Source organism: Martes martes (genome assembly GCF_963455335.1).
Source record: "Martes martes genome assembly, chromosome: 4".
NCBI lineage: Eukaryota > Metazoa > Chordata > Mammalia > Carnivora > Mustelidae > Martes > Martes martes.
Genome location: NC_137891.1, coordinates 175661741 through 175680402, shown reverse-complemented (window position 1 = coordinate 175680402; position 18662 = coordinate 175661741). Strand labels below are relative to the sequence as shown.

The window sequence follows — 18662 nt, the reverse complement described above, 5'->3', positions numbered from 1 at the left end:
CCCGTGAAACTCATGGAGCACAGGGCCTGGCCTGGAGCCAGGGCCCGAGAAACGGCTGTGATCAGAAGGACCGGGAAGAGGAGGGGAGGGAACCAGTAACTGTTAACGAGCATGGGTGTCACGAGCCACACGTGTTTTCTGCCTTCACGGAGGCGACACTCGACTGGGGACTCGACGGGACCATAAACTATTAGTTGTCAAAGGGTGAGAGTGCTGTGAACAAAAACATAGCAGGGCGAGGGGAACCGGGACTGTCGCGGTGAGGCCCCCGTTTTACACAGGCCGGTTAGGGAAGGGGACTGCGATGTGACGAAAACTAGGGCACAGGGGAAGGGCACTCTGGGGACAGGGAGTCATGGCTGTCTAGGCCCCAAGGCAGGAGTATCCTTAGAATGTTCTGAAAACAGCCAGAGGGCCAGTTGCCTAACCTTTACGACTGCCCTGAGAATGAGGTATAATTATTATCCCCATTCCCCGGATGAGGCCCAGGAGGAGGCTCCGAGAGGCTTGCCCAAGGTCACAGAAAAAGTGACAGGGCCAGGATTCCAACCATCTTTCTCAGCAAGATATCCAGGGGCTTCCTACCGTCCCCAGAGCTCCCACGGGGAGGGGCAGGATGGGGAAAAGCACCTGAGGTGTCCAAGCCAGAGTCCCGACTGCTCTAGACTGGCTGTGTGATGTCAGGCGTCACACCTCCTTGTTGGGCCTCAGTGGCCTCAGCACTCGTGGGCCTGAGACGCCTGCTTGTCCACTTCCCGGGTGATGAGGGAAGGGGCCAACAGGAGGGGGAGGACAGAACGTGATAATCAGAGGTGACCCCGAGCTCCTCCCTAGACAGGTGTAAATGCCCCGTGTAGACCCTACCAACCCGAACTGCCCAGGGTGACCTCCTGCCTGGCCCCCAACAGTGTCCACCCTGCCTATGCCTGCCTGGGCCTTGTCCCCGCTCAGCACCCATGGGCCAGCAGCAGCTGGGAATCAGTCCTGCACTCCAGCTCCAGATGTGCCCCTCATCCCCCGGACCCAGCCCAGGAACAGCTCCTGGTGTCCTGACCAGGCGGAGGCCCACGATCTGCCTTTGTGACCAGGGGTGACAAACTAGGCCAGCCCTCGAGGGCACTGGGCCAGACCCTGAGGCCCGGCCAAGTGCAAACAACATGCTTGGCGCCCAGATACGGGAGTGTTAGAGCGGGCAGGCTGCCCACTGCCCCCGTCACAACAAACCACCATCTCCGTCCTGCCGAGAGGGGCCCAGGCACCTCCGCTGGGAGCAGGGGACTGCCAGAGGAGGCCTCCGCGCGCACCTCCACGCCCCAGGAATGGGCAGTGGGAATCTCGGAGGCCGGACATGGACATTCTAGATGCCAGCAGCTGCACAGGCAGATCTGCAGAGACAGCTGAGGGGAGTGGGTGGGAAATTAAGGGGGAAGGGAGCCTTTTTACCATTACAGGTGGAGTCAGGGGAGGGACAGGGAGAGCTCCCTGGGATCTGAGGAGAAAGTGGGGAAAGCACAGACGGACAAACCTGTCCACCTCTGTCAAGGCTCACGGGTCTCTCTGGCCTCCACAGCCTGGGGGGCTCCAAGCTGGGATGGGGAACCAGTAACAATGACAATAGCCACCCTTACCCAGTGCACAAGGCCACCCCATAGGACTTTCTGCAGTGATGGAAATGTTCTATTTACCCTGTGGTTACTAAGCACCTGAACTGTGCTGAGGCAATGGAGAAATGAAATTTTTTATTGAAAACTTAAATTTTATTTTATTTAACTAAATCTTAGACTTATTAAGTCATCACCTGTGGCTAGGGCCATCTTACTGGGCAGCGCAGATCACACCATCACCAATCCTTCAAAGCAAGCCTGGAGGTAGAGCTGTCTCTGCCCTGCAAAGGAGGAAACTGAGGCTTGCCCAAGGCCACACAGCTGGCAAGCCACAGAGGGGAAACCAGAACCCAGGCCTGGCCTTTCCGCTGGGCTCCCCACCCAGAGTTATTGTCAATGCTGGAAAAGACTCACGGAAATTATACATGTGTAGGCGATCAGGCTGCCCAGTTAATCAGGGCATCCAGTCTCTTGCTTTTGGCTTGAATTCCGTTCGCTAGGCCCGTTATCACACGTTGACCAGAAGCTCAGACAGGCCATTTATAAAGTCTTTGATTTCTTGACATGAAGAAAAGCGAAAATGATGATGGAACAATCCCTGCTGGCTAAGGAGCCAGTGTTCGAGAAAAAATGGAAATCTTCAATGACAAGAAAGCTGGACTTGGCCTTCTAGGCCTTATCGCCGCAGACGCCACACAGCCCCAGACCCCTGAATGCCACTGGCTTTCACATGGCACATTTCCTGCCTCTAGGCCTTCGTGAAGGCTGTTCCCTCCTTCTAGAATGCTGTTCCTATGCCTCCCAATCTAATCTACTCGTCGGTCCTTCAAGGCTTTGGTAAATTATCACCTCCACTCTGAAGTCTTCTGGGACCCCCCACAAAGACATCTTTCTCCCCCACACATCCACAGAACTTAATTCCTACCTTTGACAGGGCTAGAGATTTGGTCTTAATTACAGCCATTTGAGTAAATGTCTCTACTCTCCTGCTGGAACCAATGTTCCTTGGGAACAAACACCAGGACGGTTTTTCTCACCTTTTACATATATTTTAACCTTAAGATACGTCCCAATGCTGAGCAGGAACTAGTGGATAAGAAACCAGCATTTACCAAAGTGAGTTGCGTTATAATAGTGACTCAGAAATTTAGGGACTCAGTTTCTTACGGCTCTGCCCTCATCTCCTGCAATCCCAATGGGAAAGTATCCTTCTTACTCTGGACCTCAGTTTGCACATCTGTAAAATGGAAGACAGCAATAGGACCTGCTTTGTTGGGAGATTATTAGTACTTATTATATGTATTTAACAAACCCTATGTGCCAGGCACTTGACAGATGTTATCTTCATAACAAGCCTATGAGCTTGGTGTTATTATTACTATCCTCATTTTATAGAAGAAGAAGAAACAGGCCGTGGTACTTAATAGATGAAAGAGATAATGCAAGTGTGTGGCGTGGGATAAGTGGTAGAGAAATAAATAGTAACATTTTTATTTCTGGATAATAAAGAGTCTGCAGAACTGGGGAAAATTTAGGATGCTTCCCCAGGGCTGGGCACATAGTAAGTGCTCCTCAAAATACTTGCTGCTAGATGAACTCAGTCTCAAATGTACCAGTAATACACAGGTGACCCCAAGCAGCCCCTGCTCTGATCCCCTGACCTGTCAGGCAGTGGCCACTGTCCGTACCCCAGGGCACGTGGGTAGATCGGTAGAGAAGCCCTTTCCTGCCCCAGTCTTTCTCCAAGGACGGGAAGTATGGAATGACTTTGGAGTGACTTCTGTCCAGCTGTGCTGACCCCAGTGGTGCATGGAAATAAGAGAGTCTAATTAAATCGCAAAGGCAGGCGATACTCTTGACTTTCCCCAGTCCCGCCAGGAACTTTGACATGCCTCTCCCCAGCCCTGGCCCAGCCCAAAAGAGGGGCAGGAGGGGCAGAAGAGGCAGAATTGGGAAAGAGAATGAATATGGATGGAGCTTCTATCCCGGCCATCCCTCCACGCCTCAGTTTTCGCAACGGATGACAGTAATTCCCACATCACAGGGGTGGTGTTCAAGATAAAATGAGACCAGCATGGGGTACCTGGGTGGCTCAGTGGGTTAAGCCTCTGCCTTTGGCTCAGGTCATGATCTCAGGGTCCTGGGATCGAGTCCCACATCGGGCTCTCTGCTTGGCAGGGAGTCTGCTTCTCCCTCTCTCTCTCTGCCTGCCTCTCTGCCTATTTGTGATCTCTCTGTCTGTCAAATAAATAAAATCTTAAAAAAAAAAAATGAGACCAGCTTCACTATGAACAGGAATCCTAGGGGGTCTCTCAGGAATCCTTCTAGCACACCTGCACTGACTCAGTAGGTGTGGGTGAGGCCCAGCGGCTGGTGCGTGGACCATCCCCGGAGTCAGAACACCACCTTGCATTGGTTATAATAAAAGTTAGCTCTGCTTTTTTTCTAGAGAGTCAGTCCTTAAGAAACATCTCCAGGGGGCTGGAACCATTTTCATCACTGAGAATACCGAGGTTCGCTTGGCGCGACTTGCCCAAGCACAGAAAGCTAGAAGGAGGCAGAAGCAGGATTCACGGCCAAGTCTGCGGATCCATCTTCCCCATGCATCACGCCACCCCAGGCCCCACCCGCCTGGAGCTGCAGCCAGAGGCATAGGGCTGAGCACACAGCAGCCCTACCCCTCCAGCCACATCGCCAGCCCCTGCTGGGCCAGCCAGGCCTCCGGGCACGGGCCCAGGCGCCCCCAAACGAGCCCCTCCTGGGCCATCACCTCCACTCCCCCAGAGGCCTCCCCCTTCCATCGCCTTATAAAGTGGCCCGAGCGGCTCTTCTCCAAGTTGTAGTTAATTTTATATGGCGCGAACCCACTGTCCTCTCACCGCGGCCTCGGCCCCGCGGCTTCACACATTCCTTCGGGAGCAACATTACCTAATTTAACCATAGTCCCTGCTCTCCGGGGCTCTCAAAATAGCAGCTGCCAGTGGGGGAATATGCCCTAATGTTATCAAAATAAACGATTCTCCCTCCTCCCCCACTTAGCCTGCACCAACCTCAGGACCCAGGAGCTGGGGAAGGGGGGGCACCGAGGGGACCTGGGGGAGACCCAGAGAGCCTGCCAGAGCCCTGTTCTCTCCAGCCAGCCAGCCTTCTCAAACATGTCCTCTTCAAACAAGTTCCTGGGACCTCCCCATCCCCCGCCTCCTCCCAGATCCCCCAGGCATGGGCCCAACACCCATGGGCCACGGCTGCCCTGGTTTTACCGAAGACTAGGGTTCAACTTTCACTTTCTCCTAATAGCAAAAACTACAACAGTAATAATTTCTTCCCTTCCCCGTCTATTAATTATGAGCTACATACTCTCTACCTGTTGGCTCGCAGACACCCACAAAGTAGGCATTAGTACTCTCTTGTTTCAGATGAGGACATCAGTACTCGGAAAGGTAAAGTGACATGCCCAGGGTCACACAGCCCCAGGTACCAGAGTGGAGGTCAGAAGCCAAGCCCAGCTGCCCCAAAGCCCTAACCCTCACACAGCCTTCCAGCTGGGACTCTCCGGCGGGGTCTGAGCCTGGGTGAGGAGGAGCACAAGGCTTCTTCTGGGCTGGGGGCCTTGTTCACCTGATGTGTGACTGTACAGACATGGCTGACACCAAAACACAGGGGCCTATGATGCCTACCTCACATTTCACCCAGATCCTATGGGCCCTAAGCCTGGGCCCCAGGGGCACAGGCTGGCCTGTCAATCTGTGACTCTAAGACCCTACTCCCTGCTCCCCCCTCCCGCACCCCCCCACGTGCCTCAGAGCTGGGCTGCCACATTAAAGCAGGGAACACCCAAGCCGCTTGCTAACATACCTCGGGTGCAACCAGTGGTTAAGGCGCTGCGAGGGCGGGCCTCCCCGGCCCCTGCTGCCCAGAATAATCATTAACCGTAGCAGAACCAAGGCACTGAGCAGAGGCAGGAGCCTGGGCGGTGGCTGGGGCACGGAGGGGCCCGGTTCTCCAGGGGGTGGCCTGGACCATCTGGCTGACTCGGCCTGTCCAGGAAAACTCAACCTGGTGTCACTAGGACAGGTGGCTGGGCTAATGCCCTGGGGGCATTTACAAGAGCCCAGGCCCCCTCTTCCCTCACGACCTGTCCTGCCCCCCTCCCCTAAACACTGTGAAGACCCATAGTGAAGAGTGCTGGACAGATGGATGGACTCTGGGGCTTGGGGCCTTCTCAGAGGGCAGGGGAGGAGGGGGCAGGACAAAACGGAGCCTCCATGTTTACCTACGGTCAAGTGCCAGGGGTCATCTTCAAAGGGGGCAAAAGAAAACCACAAGAGTGGTTCCTGTTATTTGTCGACGGTCTGTTCTGGCTGTAGGAGATTTACATGATCTCTAGTCTTCCTCCAAAATCCCACCAAGAAGGTATTGCCATTCCCAGCTGACAGATGAGGTTCAGAGAGGTTCAGCCACCAGCCCAGCGACACAGAGCAGTAAGTGATGGAACCAGGACAAGACTCACGGCTGTGCCTCCTACCTACGACACTATCCCTGAGCACAACCTGCAGAGTTAAATGGAGAATTAATGGATGGGGGGACAAGAGGCCGCTGAAAGAGCTCCCTGAGTCCTGGCCAGAAACCCCCAGGGTGAGAGAGCTGTAGAGGTGGGGGTGGTAAAGAGGGAGCCCCCCCAGTCTGGATGTACCAAGTAAAGGTGGTCCCTGGGGCTACCAGCACCTGTCAGGGCAAGAGCTGAGCCTTCTGGAAGATGGGGGGTGGGACCTCTTTTGGAGTGCCCAAGGGAGGAGGGTGGGACCTGCAACCCCCTCCCCCAGGAGTTCTCCAGCCTCCTCCTCCTCTAAGGAGAGAATTCCCTTAAGTTGCTCAGGTGAAACCAAGGTGAGGCCCGGGCAGGCTGAAAGCTTTGATCTTATCACACATTCCTGCCCCAGTCATCCCTTCCTGGCTCCCCACCTCACCTCCCCCTACCAAGGAGGTAGAACACTGGGCGGACTTAACCCTTTCAAATCAAATCCAGGCCAGAGCTGGTCTCTGCCTCCCTTTGCCTCGAGCTTTAGGCCCACCCCCTTCATCCAGCCTAACATCACAGAGCCCCACACCCAGGCTTCCATTTCTCCTGAATTAATCAGGCTCAGCATAAATAACCCCGGTGATTTTCCACACCCGCGAGCTCATCTGAGACTCCCAACAAAACCAGCCTGCTCTCTTCTCCAGCCCTATGGGTCTTCCCGCCTGCCCTAGCCCAGGGGGGCCGTGTCCCCGGGTCCCCTCTTCGCATCAGGAGAACAGGCTGTGAAGTCACTACTAACAAATGCGGGCTTTGACGAAGTCACAAAGACTCCAGATCATCTCCCAGAGGCCACGTGGCTGTGAAAACCTGCTCTTGCACACCTCTCCCCCCGCCCCCCGGCCCATACCTCGTATGGACCAGCCCAGCACCTAGCGGGCCTCCCTCTCAGACTATAAAGCTCCATCAACCCCCCCCCCCCCGCCCCCGGCCCCCGGCTGGTTTATACCTAACACAGGGCCTGGCCTAGGGCTGGCACTCCATAAAAGTTTGCTGGATGAATGAATGGCCCCATCTTGCCTCCGGGGACATGAAGCTCAGAGAAGTCGGAGACTTGTCCCGGATCACACAGGCAGGGCGAGGAGGAGTATAGGAGTCCCACGACCCCGGAAGCTAATGCTCAGTCACTAAACACTGACGGCTCCCCTGTTGTTAGCTCAGCCGCAGGTCCCCGAGGGAAACCCATGTGGGCAGGCCGCTGCAGAAGGGATCTCAGGTGCATAGGAAAGGACAGGTGAGGTCTAAGGGAGCAGACAGACACCTCCTCCATCTGGTTCCCTCCTTCAGGGCCTGGCACCTGGGCGCTGGTAGTGTCAGTGAGGGACGATGTGGGACTGGTCATAGGGGAGGCTCTGAAGAATGGAGTACCACCATCCCTTAAGGGGAAGCCAGTGGTTTTCTCCAAGATCTCAACACTCCCACTCCTTTGGGTTGGCGGGGGGCCAAAGAGAAAGAAAGGAATCCATTTCGTGGGTAGAAAAATCAAGCCCAGGAAAGAGGGTCAGCAGTTAGCTGGCAGCTACGTGGCAGCCAGGGGCCTTGACCTCCTGCCTCCTGGTCTGGCCAGGTAAAGGGTGGGGACCCGAGATGGATGTCACCTCAGCTAGCTTGGTGGCTTCCTTTCATTCTTTTCCTCGTGTTAATGACTCCAGCAGCAGGCCTGGGCCTTCCTGCCCACACACTTGACAACAATGTGAATCCAGGGACAATGGGGACAGATGACTTCTGGCCCCTTGCCCCGGATGCCTTCCTCCCCCACCAGCCAAATCCTCTAGGCTCTTTAGGCCCCGCTGCCTCGGCAAGGTCTTCCAGGCACGAAATTCATCTTTTCCTTCCCTGGCAACCTGTTCCTGTCTGCACTGTGAGTTGCACTGGGCGCTTCTGACTCATGGGTCCTGCCTCTCCAAGACCCAGGGACCCCGGAGAGGAGGGACCCTGCCTCTCACTTCTCCCAGGAGGACTGACAGATGTGGATTCCACTCCCACCTTCCTCCGCACCTGGCTGTGTGATCTTGGGCAAGTCTCGGCTCTCCACGGAGCTCCTTCTTCATAGGAAAAGGAGGTAGAATCCCAACCACATGGGCAAGCTGACAGCGCAGATAAAACACCCAGCGTGATGTCTAGCACACAGTAGGTCCTCAGGCAATGAATGAGTGAATGAATGGGAAAATTCCTGACTCTCGCACTGCGCAGGGATGCTCAGATGACTCAGTTTGGGACTTATGTGTAGATTACACCTCCCAGATGGGCCATGTGGTCTGTGCCTTATCTTCCACGCAGGTCCCTGGGATGGAGGCGGGCACAAGGCTGATTCTGAGTGAGCCCCGTTTGGCAAAAATTCACTGAATTCCAAATGGCAAAACCCGAAAGTCCCACGAGGAGCTTGGGACCTGACTGAGAAAGATCCACGTTCCCAGGGGTCTCAGTCCCCAGGGAAAGCCAAATCCATCTCCCGGGGGAATGTTATCACTAAGTTGGGATGGAGGCCAAGGGGCAAAAGGCACCCAAGCTCTCGAAGTTGGAATGAGATAAGCCCACATGGCAGATACGCAGTTTGCTGTACCCTCTGCCAAGGCCAGCCCAGTCCACCTCCTCCATGTAGCCTGTCCTGCCTGTGTCAGCCCTCCCTGACTGCCCTCTCTCTACAACAGCAGGCTGGATCCACAGGGGGAGGGATGACAGCTTTGGAGGCAGACAACCTGGGCCCCACTTCCAGCTGTGCCACATACAAGATGGATGAATTGGGCCAACCATGTCCCTGCTGTGCCTCAGTTTCCCCCTCTGTAAAATGGCAAAAATAATGCCAACCTTGAGATTTCTGGGAGGATTATATGCAATAATGCCTGCTGGGAGAGAGCCCCGTGTGGGACTTGGCTCAAGACAGGGTGGCGGTTTTTAATCAAGAGAAGACATGCGTGTTTGCTCAGCACTGGCTGACAATCTAGGTGACTGGGGTCCCTGGGGAGGAGACCCTGGAGGTCCCAGGGCTGAGAGAAGGCCCTGGTCTGTCCTCAGGAAACTCCAAGGTCTCTGTTCTTCTGGCCCAAGGGTCTCAGGAAGGCAAACAGCAGGAGAGGGAGAAAGTGAAGTGACAGAGGCCGCTGGGGCCAGGATTTATGAAGCCAGAACTTCAATCCATCCAGCCCAGCAAGGCATCCAAGAAGAGGCATGATCCCAGTTCCCAACTATTTGAAAACTGGAACCGCCAAACAAGGAGAGGGGATGAGTCAGCTGGGGTGAGGAAGAGAGGCCAGCAGCAGCAGGAGGTGGGGGCCAGATCTGGCTCCTCGGGGGTGAGCAGGGGAAGGCGGGGAAGGGAGAGGTGGGGTCAGGGACCTGGAGGTGGGCTGGGAAGGGGCCAGAGGCAGCTGGGAATTCCCAGCCCCATGCCAGGAGACCATCTGTGAGGTCACCCGAGGCCACCTCTGAAGTCCTCCCCCTGCCAAGCCCCAGGCTGCCTCCCACTCCCCACAGACTGGGACTGGGGGAAAGATGGGGAAAGATGCCAGATGCAAGAAAATGAAACACCTGGACGCGACACACCCTCGTGGGGAAGGGGCAGGTCTCTACCCAGCAGCCCAAGCCCCAGGCACAAGGTGGAGGGACAGGTTACCACGCACTCGTGCATCTCTTTCCCTTTGCCCCGCTGCTTCTCTGAGAGCCCACAGGGGTCAGAGTCAGGACTGTGCAGCTCCACTGACCCTATAGGATCCCTCGAGACCTCCCTGGGCAAGGTCTTATCTCCTCCAGTGCGGGCCTGAAGGAGGACGGGGCGGGGATGGGGTCCCAGGAAGCCCCCTTGCCACGCCCCTTAAGATGCGCCAATATCCTTTCTACCCCCCCTGGGAGTGACTTGGCCACACCTCTTGTTACTCGGAGCCCACCAACTGCACACATCTGGGAAGGGGACAATGCGTTCACAGGCTCAAGCCTTTCCCAAGCCACACCCTGGGGTGTGCCCCCCTCCTGCTCCCCCAGCAGGAAGGAGCAATCAGGGTGGAAGGCTGGACTCTGTCCTGCAGCTGTGGCTGCAGTGGGGGAAGGGGGCAGTGACAGATCAGAGGCTGTTACATCCAGAGCCCTTGGAGGGCGAGAGAGAGGAGAGAAGCAACGGCTTTCATCTGCGTGGTCATTCATTCCACAAGCCCAGCGCGGGGTCCTGGGTCAGTCGCTGGCAGCAGTTTTGATCAGAAGGTGTGGCATGCTGGGCCCTCGGAACCCTTAGTCAAACATCACTCTGGCCTTGCCCTCAGCAGGAACAATTCGCACAGAACAGCCACCATTTGTCCTGTACCTATTTCCCTTCACACACCGAGCAAAGTGCAACTTCTGGGTCTCGCGTACACTGGGGAAACGGGCATCATGATCCCTATTTCTGACCTGAGGCTCAGACAGACAAAGCAACTTACCCAAGGTCACACAGCCAGGTGGGGCCGAGCTAAGGCTTGAAGGCAGGGCCCTCTGAGTCCACACTTTCCCTCGATCGCGGTGCCCAAGAAAGGGGGTTTGAGTCCAGAGTGGAAACAGACAAGGGGAAGACAGCAGTGTGGGCACCCCGGCTTAGGCCACATTCTCCAGGTCTCCGCAGAGAGCAGAGGCTGGGAAGGACACCTCCCCTGTTGCCCAGGGGCCAAAGCAGCCCCTTCTCTATCCTCAGCAAGGAGCCCAGCCTTCTGGGCCTGCTGACTTCTCCCAAGGCCATTCACATATTCACTCCATCAATGTTCAGCTACTGTCTACTTCGGCCTAGTGCCAGGCACAGAGCAATGAACAGAATTTGAGTCCAGGTCTTCATGGAGCTTCCCTGCTAGACTGGGAGGAAGATAGTACATTCTAAATAAACACATAGATACCCAAACATGAGCTCGGGCTGTGGGGTCCTAAGGGGCCTGTGCCTGCAGCTCCATATGTGGCAAGACCCCCCACCCCGCCAGCACCCAATTCACAGGCCAGCGTAGAGGCCTCAGCTCTGGCTGGGGGTCAGGGGGTGGGGTGGGGGGCTGACTGTCCTCGCTCTGAGTCGGTCCTATGCTGCCCCCATCACTAGGCCTTTCCCTCCAATGCCTCCCAGAGTTTTCCCATCTTTTTTTTTTTTTTTTAATTTATTTATTTGACAGACAGAGATCACAAGTAGGCAGAGAGGCAGGCAGAGAGAGAGGGGGAAGCAGGAACCCTGCTGAGCAGAGAGCCCAATGTGGGGCTCGATCCCAGGACCCTGGGATCATGACCTGAGCCGAAGGCAGAGGCTTTAACCCACTGAGCCACCCAGGCGGCCCGAGTTTTCCCATCTTAATTAGTGTCTGCTCCATACTTCCGGATGCTCACACCACAGACTGGGGGTGCCTCCCTGACTCCTCTCTTTCTGTCCCACCCCATACCCAATCAAGCCATCTGCCAATTCTGTCAGCCCTAACTTCAAAATATCTTCAGGGATCAACTGCTTCTTCCCACGTCCATCGCCCTGGTGTGAGCTCCCTTGTCTTTGGCTGGGATCGCGGCTGGCTTTTGCCCTTGACACCCCACATCCTCTTCTCTGCAAAGCAACTAGAGTGCCCTCTCATCTCACTCAGAAGCAAATCCAAAGGCCTTCCCATGGCCAAGGCTGAGCACGTGGACCATGCTCCCCCTCACTCACCCTGCTCCAAACACATGGGCCTCCTTGTTTTCCACAAATATGCTGGAGACCCCCGGGCCTTTGCACTAGCTGTTCCCTCTGCCTAGAATGCCCCGTCCCCACGCATCTGTAGGTTTCACACCCTCACCTCTTTCAGATGCTTCTGTTCAAGTATTATCTTCTCAGAGGCTTTTCCTGACCTCCCCATCACACCTCATGGCTCTCTCCACCCTCTTTCCTGCTTTATCTTTCCTTGTGAGCACTATCGCCATCTGACATTACTGTCTTCTGGCATGGGCTATCCTGCAAGTAATGTGAGGGAAGGGAATTTGACCTTTTGTTCCCTGCTGTGACCTCAGCACCTAGAACAAGGTCAGACACTTAATAGATACTCAATAAATATTTGTTGAGTGAATTTCACGTCTAACGTGCAGCTGTAGGGGACTTTAGCTTATGGAATATTTAATCACATCCATCATCGGTTGATTCATTCATTCACTGCACATCGAAGGCCTCTGTGCCCCAGATGCTCCCCTACAATCCAGAGCAACAGAGAAACAGGGTGCCCTCCTCCGTACCTCAGGGAAAGGGCTCTGTCTGGTAAGTAGCCAGGAGCTCTCCTAAGGACACCTCAGGGATGCCACTGGGATGCTCTAAGGTCGCTGCAACTGTGGCACCCGCAGGCGTGGGGAAAACAGGGGAGGGTGGGTTCTGGGGGCGGCTGACACTTGAAGGCCCCACATTCCCAGGCCTCAAAGAGCCGCCTTGTTCTCAGGGCTTTCGGGCTTTCGTGATGATGCCCCTAGCCCAGCCACCCCCAGCAGCCACAAGCCACTCCCCTCTCAAGGCCACTATTGACACGGACCCAACCCAACGCCAGCAATGAGGCTGGCGGCTCCCCGCGAAGTGAGTTCCACACATTCTTCTAGGTTTCAGTCAGCCAGCTCTGGGCGCTGGGGCAGCCAGCAGGCCCCTGCTGGGCCCTGGGAGCAGGAGGGGGCAGCAAGGCTAAAGAGGCCAAGGCTTGGGTTGGGGGAACATTCCAGCAGGGCTAGGATCTTCAGCCCAACCTCCCTCTTCCTGGAAGAAGGGAGTTGGGGGCAAGGCCAGGGTGGGCCCAGGGAGGAGAGGGCACTGTGCTCACCCTATCCTTGGGAAGCTGCTGGGGGATGGAGTCAAGTTCGCCCATTCGTTCTCCAGCCTGACCTCTCCAGCTGGGATGGACTGGGGAGGGGGGCCAGGGGCTCGAGCTGAGAGCCCTTCCCACACATCCCAAGTGGTGAAGGGTCCAGAACCTACATGTCTGGCTTTCCAGTGGCCTCTGAATCATGGCTCTGTATCTCTCCACGTCTTGGGCGGCCCTTCCCACTCCCTGTCCTGAGAGTCTCCCCACAAGGCCAAGTAGCCTTGGAGCCTCTGCAGATTCACCCTAAACCTTGAGCCCCCAGGGGACAACCAGGGGAACCCAGTGAGGGCTCCATGCACCCCAGCTAAACTTTCTTCCCCCTCACACCCCACACAGGGTGCAGTCCGGCCTGGCCCCCTTGGGCCTGAAAGTCCTGGGATTAAGTCAACTGTCTATAGGAACTCGGGAAATATTCGATGAGGAAATTAACTAACAAAACTACAAATAAACACGTGATCCCACAAATAGCCACCCTGGAGTTAGGTCTCTCTAGGCTTCCTCTAGGATGGGCATCCCTAGGAGGCTGCACAGACAAGGCATATCCATCTGGAGCACCTTTGTCCCTGAAGCCAGGCCCAGATAGTCCTTGTCTGAGGGCAGCTTCTGTACGACCTCAGACCTGAGTTCTTACTTTTATGAACATGAGTGACAAGAGTATTATCAACATCTAGTGCTAGCTATAAGCAAGTGGGATACGAGGCAGAGTGGCAAGGAGAGCTTTGTCTGCCTTCAAAGCCTGGCTCACGGTACCACCAAGGATGTGTGTCTGTGAGCTACTGGGCAAGTTATGTAACCTCTCTGTGCCTCGATGTCCTTTGCTTAGAGAATGGGGACCATATCAGGAGGTATGGGTTAATGCATTCAACAGATATATTAACCAAGCACTTACTACCTGCCAGATGCTAAAGGTACAGCAGCAGCGAACAAGAACACACAAGGTCCTACTCTCGTGGAGCTTAAATTGGTGGGGGGGTGAGGGGGAGAGATAAATAAGTAAACAAATACTTTTGGATAGCAACAAGAAAAACAAATAAAGCAGTCTAAGGGGACAGAGAATGTTGGGCAGAGTAGTCAGGGACTTAAGAGAAGGGAGGCAGAGGGTCATGTAGATATTTGAGGGACAAACCTTCTAGGTAGAAGAAACAGCAGATGCAAAGGCCCTGGGGTGGGAGTGTGTTTGGCATATTCGAGAAACAAAGACCAGTATAGCTAGAGTGAGTAAGCAAAGGGAAAGTTGGCAAGAGGAGAGATTTTGAGAGGGAGCGGGGGAGGCCAGATCCCAAAGGGCCTTGTGGGCTATATTAGGTCAGGGGCTTGAGTCTTGATCATGAGCAACAGGCGGAATGCAGGGAGGATCTGAGCAGGGGAATGGCATGCGAGAATTTGCTGAGAAACTTTGTGCCTACAAACAGTGGGCACTCAATAAATGTGAACTGTCCATATTATTTTATCATCATCTGCCCTGGCACCCCAAGACCTCCCTCCCTAGCACTCCAAGCTCTGAACCCAGTCATCTTCTGCCACCTTCCTTCCAACCCTCTTTCCCCAGCTGCGCCTCAGATCCACAGATCCCAACATGCCTGCACTGAGCCTGAGAACAGGCCCGGGCCAAGCCAGGAGGGGGCCACTACTCCTCAGACATAGGGAGCTGGGCCTAGTGTATGGGGGGGGGTCCATCTCTGCCCCTTCCAGCTTCTACCTCCCTCTATGGCCTAAGGCCCTCCCTCCAGAGGTCCCAAGGCACACTCACAAGCATACCCCACCCCAACCAGGTCTAGAGCAAGAGGGGCTGGGGGCTGGGGGCTGGGAGGCAGGGGGTTGGGCAGGGCAGCCAGTTATGTCCAGGAGAGGGCTGAGATAGTGCTGCCCCTGAGGGAAGGGGAGGCTCCTCCAGCTCCTCCATTTCCCCCATCCGCCCACAGCCTCCCTAGTGCGGAAACCCAGCTGAGGCAGGAAACAGGTATCTCAGTGACTTCCCTCCTCAGCCCTGAAAACACCGTAATCATGGCAGCCCTCTCAGGATTCCTGTCTCCTGGCAGGGCTGGCCCCAAGAAAGGAAGGGCTAAGGCCCCAGCAGGAAGAAAAGGGATCAGCAGGCCAAGGCAGGCACTGAGTCACCCAGGCCTGGCCCCCACCCCCAGCAAGCCTCTCCACCTCCTCTGAACTGAAATTACTCCCACACTTAATCACAGACCACTGTTTCCTCTGTCTCCTGCCCCCAGTGAGGCCTTGAGTTCCCTAAGGACCACCTTACATTCCTCTTGTGTGGATGTGAACCAAAGTTAAAGGACAGTGGGTGAGGAGGAGCCCAAGGCTTGCTAGGGCATTGGGCTGGGAATCTGATGTCATTGAAAATGTGTAATAAACTTCTTACCCCATTTTACAGATGTGGAAACTGAGGCCACGAAAAAGAAATGTCCTCAGATCACAGGCTAGAAAATTACAGAGCTGGGATCCAGACTTCTTGGGTCCAAGCTCTTTCCAGCTCTCCGTCATTAGCCGGGGGTGGGACAGTGAAGACCTCGGTGTGGTTGCTGAGGAGACTATAATCCCACAGGATTGGAACTGCCTGTTTACCCATCTCAGTTCTGGGAAAGCAAAGACAGGGCCTGTTCTTGCTTACCCATAAGCCCCAGCCCCTAGTGCAGTGCCAGATGCATGGTACACAGTAGGTGCTTAGCACTGTCTGCTGAATGAATGAACCCCCAAACTCCCACTGACTGTCATGGAATGCTGCTCAATGAAGATATGTTGAATGAATGAGTGAGTGAGATGATTGGCTGCAATCTGGAATTTCTGTGGAAATTCCTCCTGCACACAGCAAATAACTCCACCCGCCTCCTCACCCTAGCCATGGTAGGACCCAGCATCCTGGAGCCCCTCAGCAGGGGGGCAGAGCTGGGGGAGTTCCAGAAAAGGGAGACATCCCATGTGCTACGTTGGTGCCTACTTTTTGGAAAAATAAAGATCAAGTTTGGATCAAGACTGGGAAGCAACAGGACAACGGGCCGTGCTGGGGTGAGAGGCTGAGAGAGGAGATTAAGGAACCTGTGCAGATGGGGAGTGGGGGAGGAGAGGTTCTACGTGGGCTGCGCAAGAGAGCTGAGGGGTCAGGTCTGGGGTGGGGGTTCAGGAGTGACTCAGGAGGGCAGAGGTGAGACAGAACTAGCCAGGCGAGGACAGGGATTCAGTCACTGGGTAAACACTGGCTTAGAGAAAAGTCCCTTTCTTGGCTCTGAGAAGGGGGTGGGGGGCCGGGGGCAGGGACAGGGACCGCCTAGGACCACCTCAAAGAGGGTGGGGGAGGCCCTGTGGTTCACCAGGGCAGGCCCAGCTCCTCAGATGTGCCCCCACCCACATCTGCCACCAGCTGCCTGCCCACGGACCCTGCCCCGCCCTTCTCGAGTTCACTCAGGTCCTCAGAGCCTCTCCTGGCCAAGCATTCCTTTTCTCTGCACGGGCTCATCCAAACTCAGAGCGGGGAAGTGGGCTGTAGTGGCAGGCCCGCCCCTGCACCTGAGGACCCCAGAAGAGAAGAGCTAGGAAACAGACCTAGGTCCAGTACCAGGCACTTCCACCGCCTTCCATGCCATCCTGCCAACCAGCTTCCAGCTGTATACACTTCGAGACCGTGCATTTTGAGTTCCCTTTGGGCTTGCCCGAGGTCACATAGCTACTCGGTGAGGAGCAGGGATGGATTCAAGTCCTGGGCTGTAGGGCTCCGGGGCCCGTGGGTGTTCCACACAAACCTCAGTTGTGTCCGGAATGGATTTTACTTGTGCCTGCCCGGTTACTAGCTCCCAAAGGGGCCAGACGGGCTGGTAAAGTTCCGGTGAGGATTGATAGTCTCCCCATCACCACTGAGTGCCCCCTTTCCAAGCTGGCACAGAAAAGGGTGCCCTTGCCCCGCCAAGTTCCCGCCCTGCTCGAAGTTTCTCCTCCTGGTCCCCAGGAATGGCAGGCCGGGCCATGCCTAGAGCGATTGGAGACTCAGCAACGTGGCCGGGCGACCCACGGGCTCTCACGCGGCCCCGCCCCCGGCCCCACGCAGGTTTCCCCGGGCGCCTCTCGGGACAACCCCACGGCGGAGGGTGGCGCCGGCCTGTGCCCGCCCGGGGTCCCTGGCAGGCGCCCCCGTCCCGGGCCAGAGTCCCAGCCAAGTTGGCTGGCGCAGCGAGCGCGGCCCGGGGCGCTCCCGCCCTCCACCACCCATCCTCCGCCCCCGGCCCCGCACACTCACCGCGAGCAGCCGCCCGTGCAGCAGCAGCGCCAGCAGCAGCGCGACCGCCGCCCGCTGTCCCATGGCCCGGCCGGCTCTGCTCGCTCTCTCCCTCGGCGTCAGCCCGCAGCCGCCCGCTCGCCAGCCTGCGGAATCCTCGGGACGGCGCTGCCCGCTCCCGCCGCCCCCACCCCTCCCGCGGCCCGCCCCGCTCCGCCCTCGCGGCTGTCCGCCCCGCCCCCGGGATCCCGGCCCCGCCCCCGGACCGCCCCGCCCCGCGGCGCCAGGCCCCACCCCCCTGGGCCGCCCCCGGACCGCGGGCGCCGCTAGCCGGAGCCCGAGCCGGCCGCGCAGCCAACTGGGCCTTTGTCTGGGCCCCCCAGCCCCCTCGGCGCGGGCCGCGGCCCAGCCCGGCTTCCCGCCAAACCCGGCCTGGAGTGTGGGATGGGACGGGGCCGGGGCCCTGCGCGCGGGCCCCCACCGCCCCTCCCCGAGCACGCGACCCTTGCACGGACCCCCAAACACGCTCTCACCCCTTTTCACACCGAGCAACGTGACTTTTCACTCGGGCCGTGAGAGCTCCCCACGCTTTCACACACGCAGCCTGCACACTGCGCACCTGGGGACGCACACACGCATACACACACACGCATATGCCACACTGTTCCCCCTACGACCCTTCACACTTGCGTCCTCACTCCCAACCAGCGCACAGCGACAGACTTCACCCACTCAGACGCACACTTGATCAATCTTAAAAAGTGTCACCCTGCAGGTGACACAGCGGGCACGACTTTCACACACGCTGCTGCTCATGTTCCAATTCGCATTTTTACACAGACTGGCAAACGTGAACCCCAGACTCAAAGCGTCAGGACGTGTTTTCACACACAAATTCTGCACAGGCACTCCCGGTTCACACACAAGCGAACATCATTTGCTCACGCACATGTTGGCCTGTCTTTTTCACATTTTCTCCTGCACTAACCACAGCGCCTTACAGTGGGCACTCGAGAGTGAACTGAATTGCCCCTCACACACACCATTTTCCCCATAAACCACTCACAGACCAACTTGGATGGACATAAATCAGAGCCCGGGGAGAGGGGTGCAGAGACACACGGCTCGCACACGCAGGCCCAGACGCAGATGCTTGGGTGGTAAATCCCAGTCCCGTATGATCTGACACACACCCACAGACAGCACCCTTGGCCATGCCACTGGGCCTCTCCGCCTGCGCTCAGGTCTCCCTTCCCCCTGAAAATTTCCAGAGCAACCCAGGCTGATGGGTGGAGAGAAACCAGCGTGTGTGTGCGTGTGTGCATGTAGCTTAGAGGAAAACCTTTTGAGTAATGACAGAGGAAGAATAAAAACTGAAATTTCCATTGTTTCCTGTGAGAGTTGCTAGGTTCCAGAGACTCAGGCTGGGTTTGAGGCCAGAAGTGAGGTGAGCTGTGGACAGA

The 18662-nt window shown here is 56.5% G+C and overlaps 1 protein-coding gene across 1 annotated transcript in view; it reads right to left on the bottom strand.

Moving 5' to 3' along the window:
* HSPG2 (heparan sulfate proteoglycan 2) overlaps positions 1–17296 on the bottom strand; it is a 98400-nt gene extending 81104 nt beyond the window's left edge. The window contains exon 1 of the mRNA XM_080802982.1: positions 17221–17296. Within this exon, the coding sequence (XP_080659108.1) occupies positions 17221–17283 (63 nt within the window). The 5' untranslated portion in view covers positions 17284–17296. The remainder of the gene's footprint in view (positions 1–17220) is intronic.
* Between the last annotated feature and the right edge of the window lie 1366 nt (positions 17297–18662).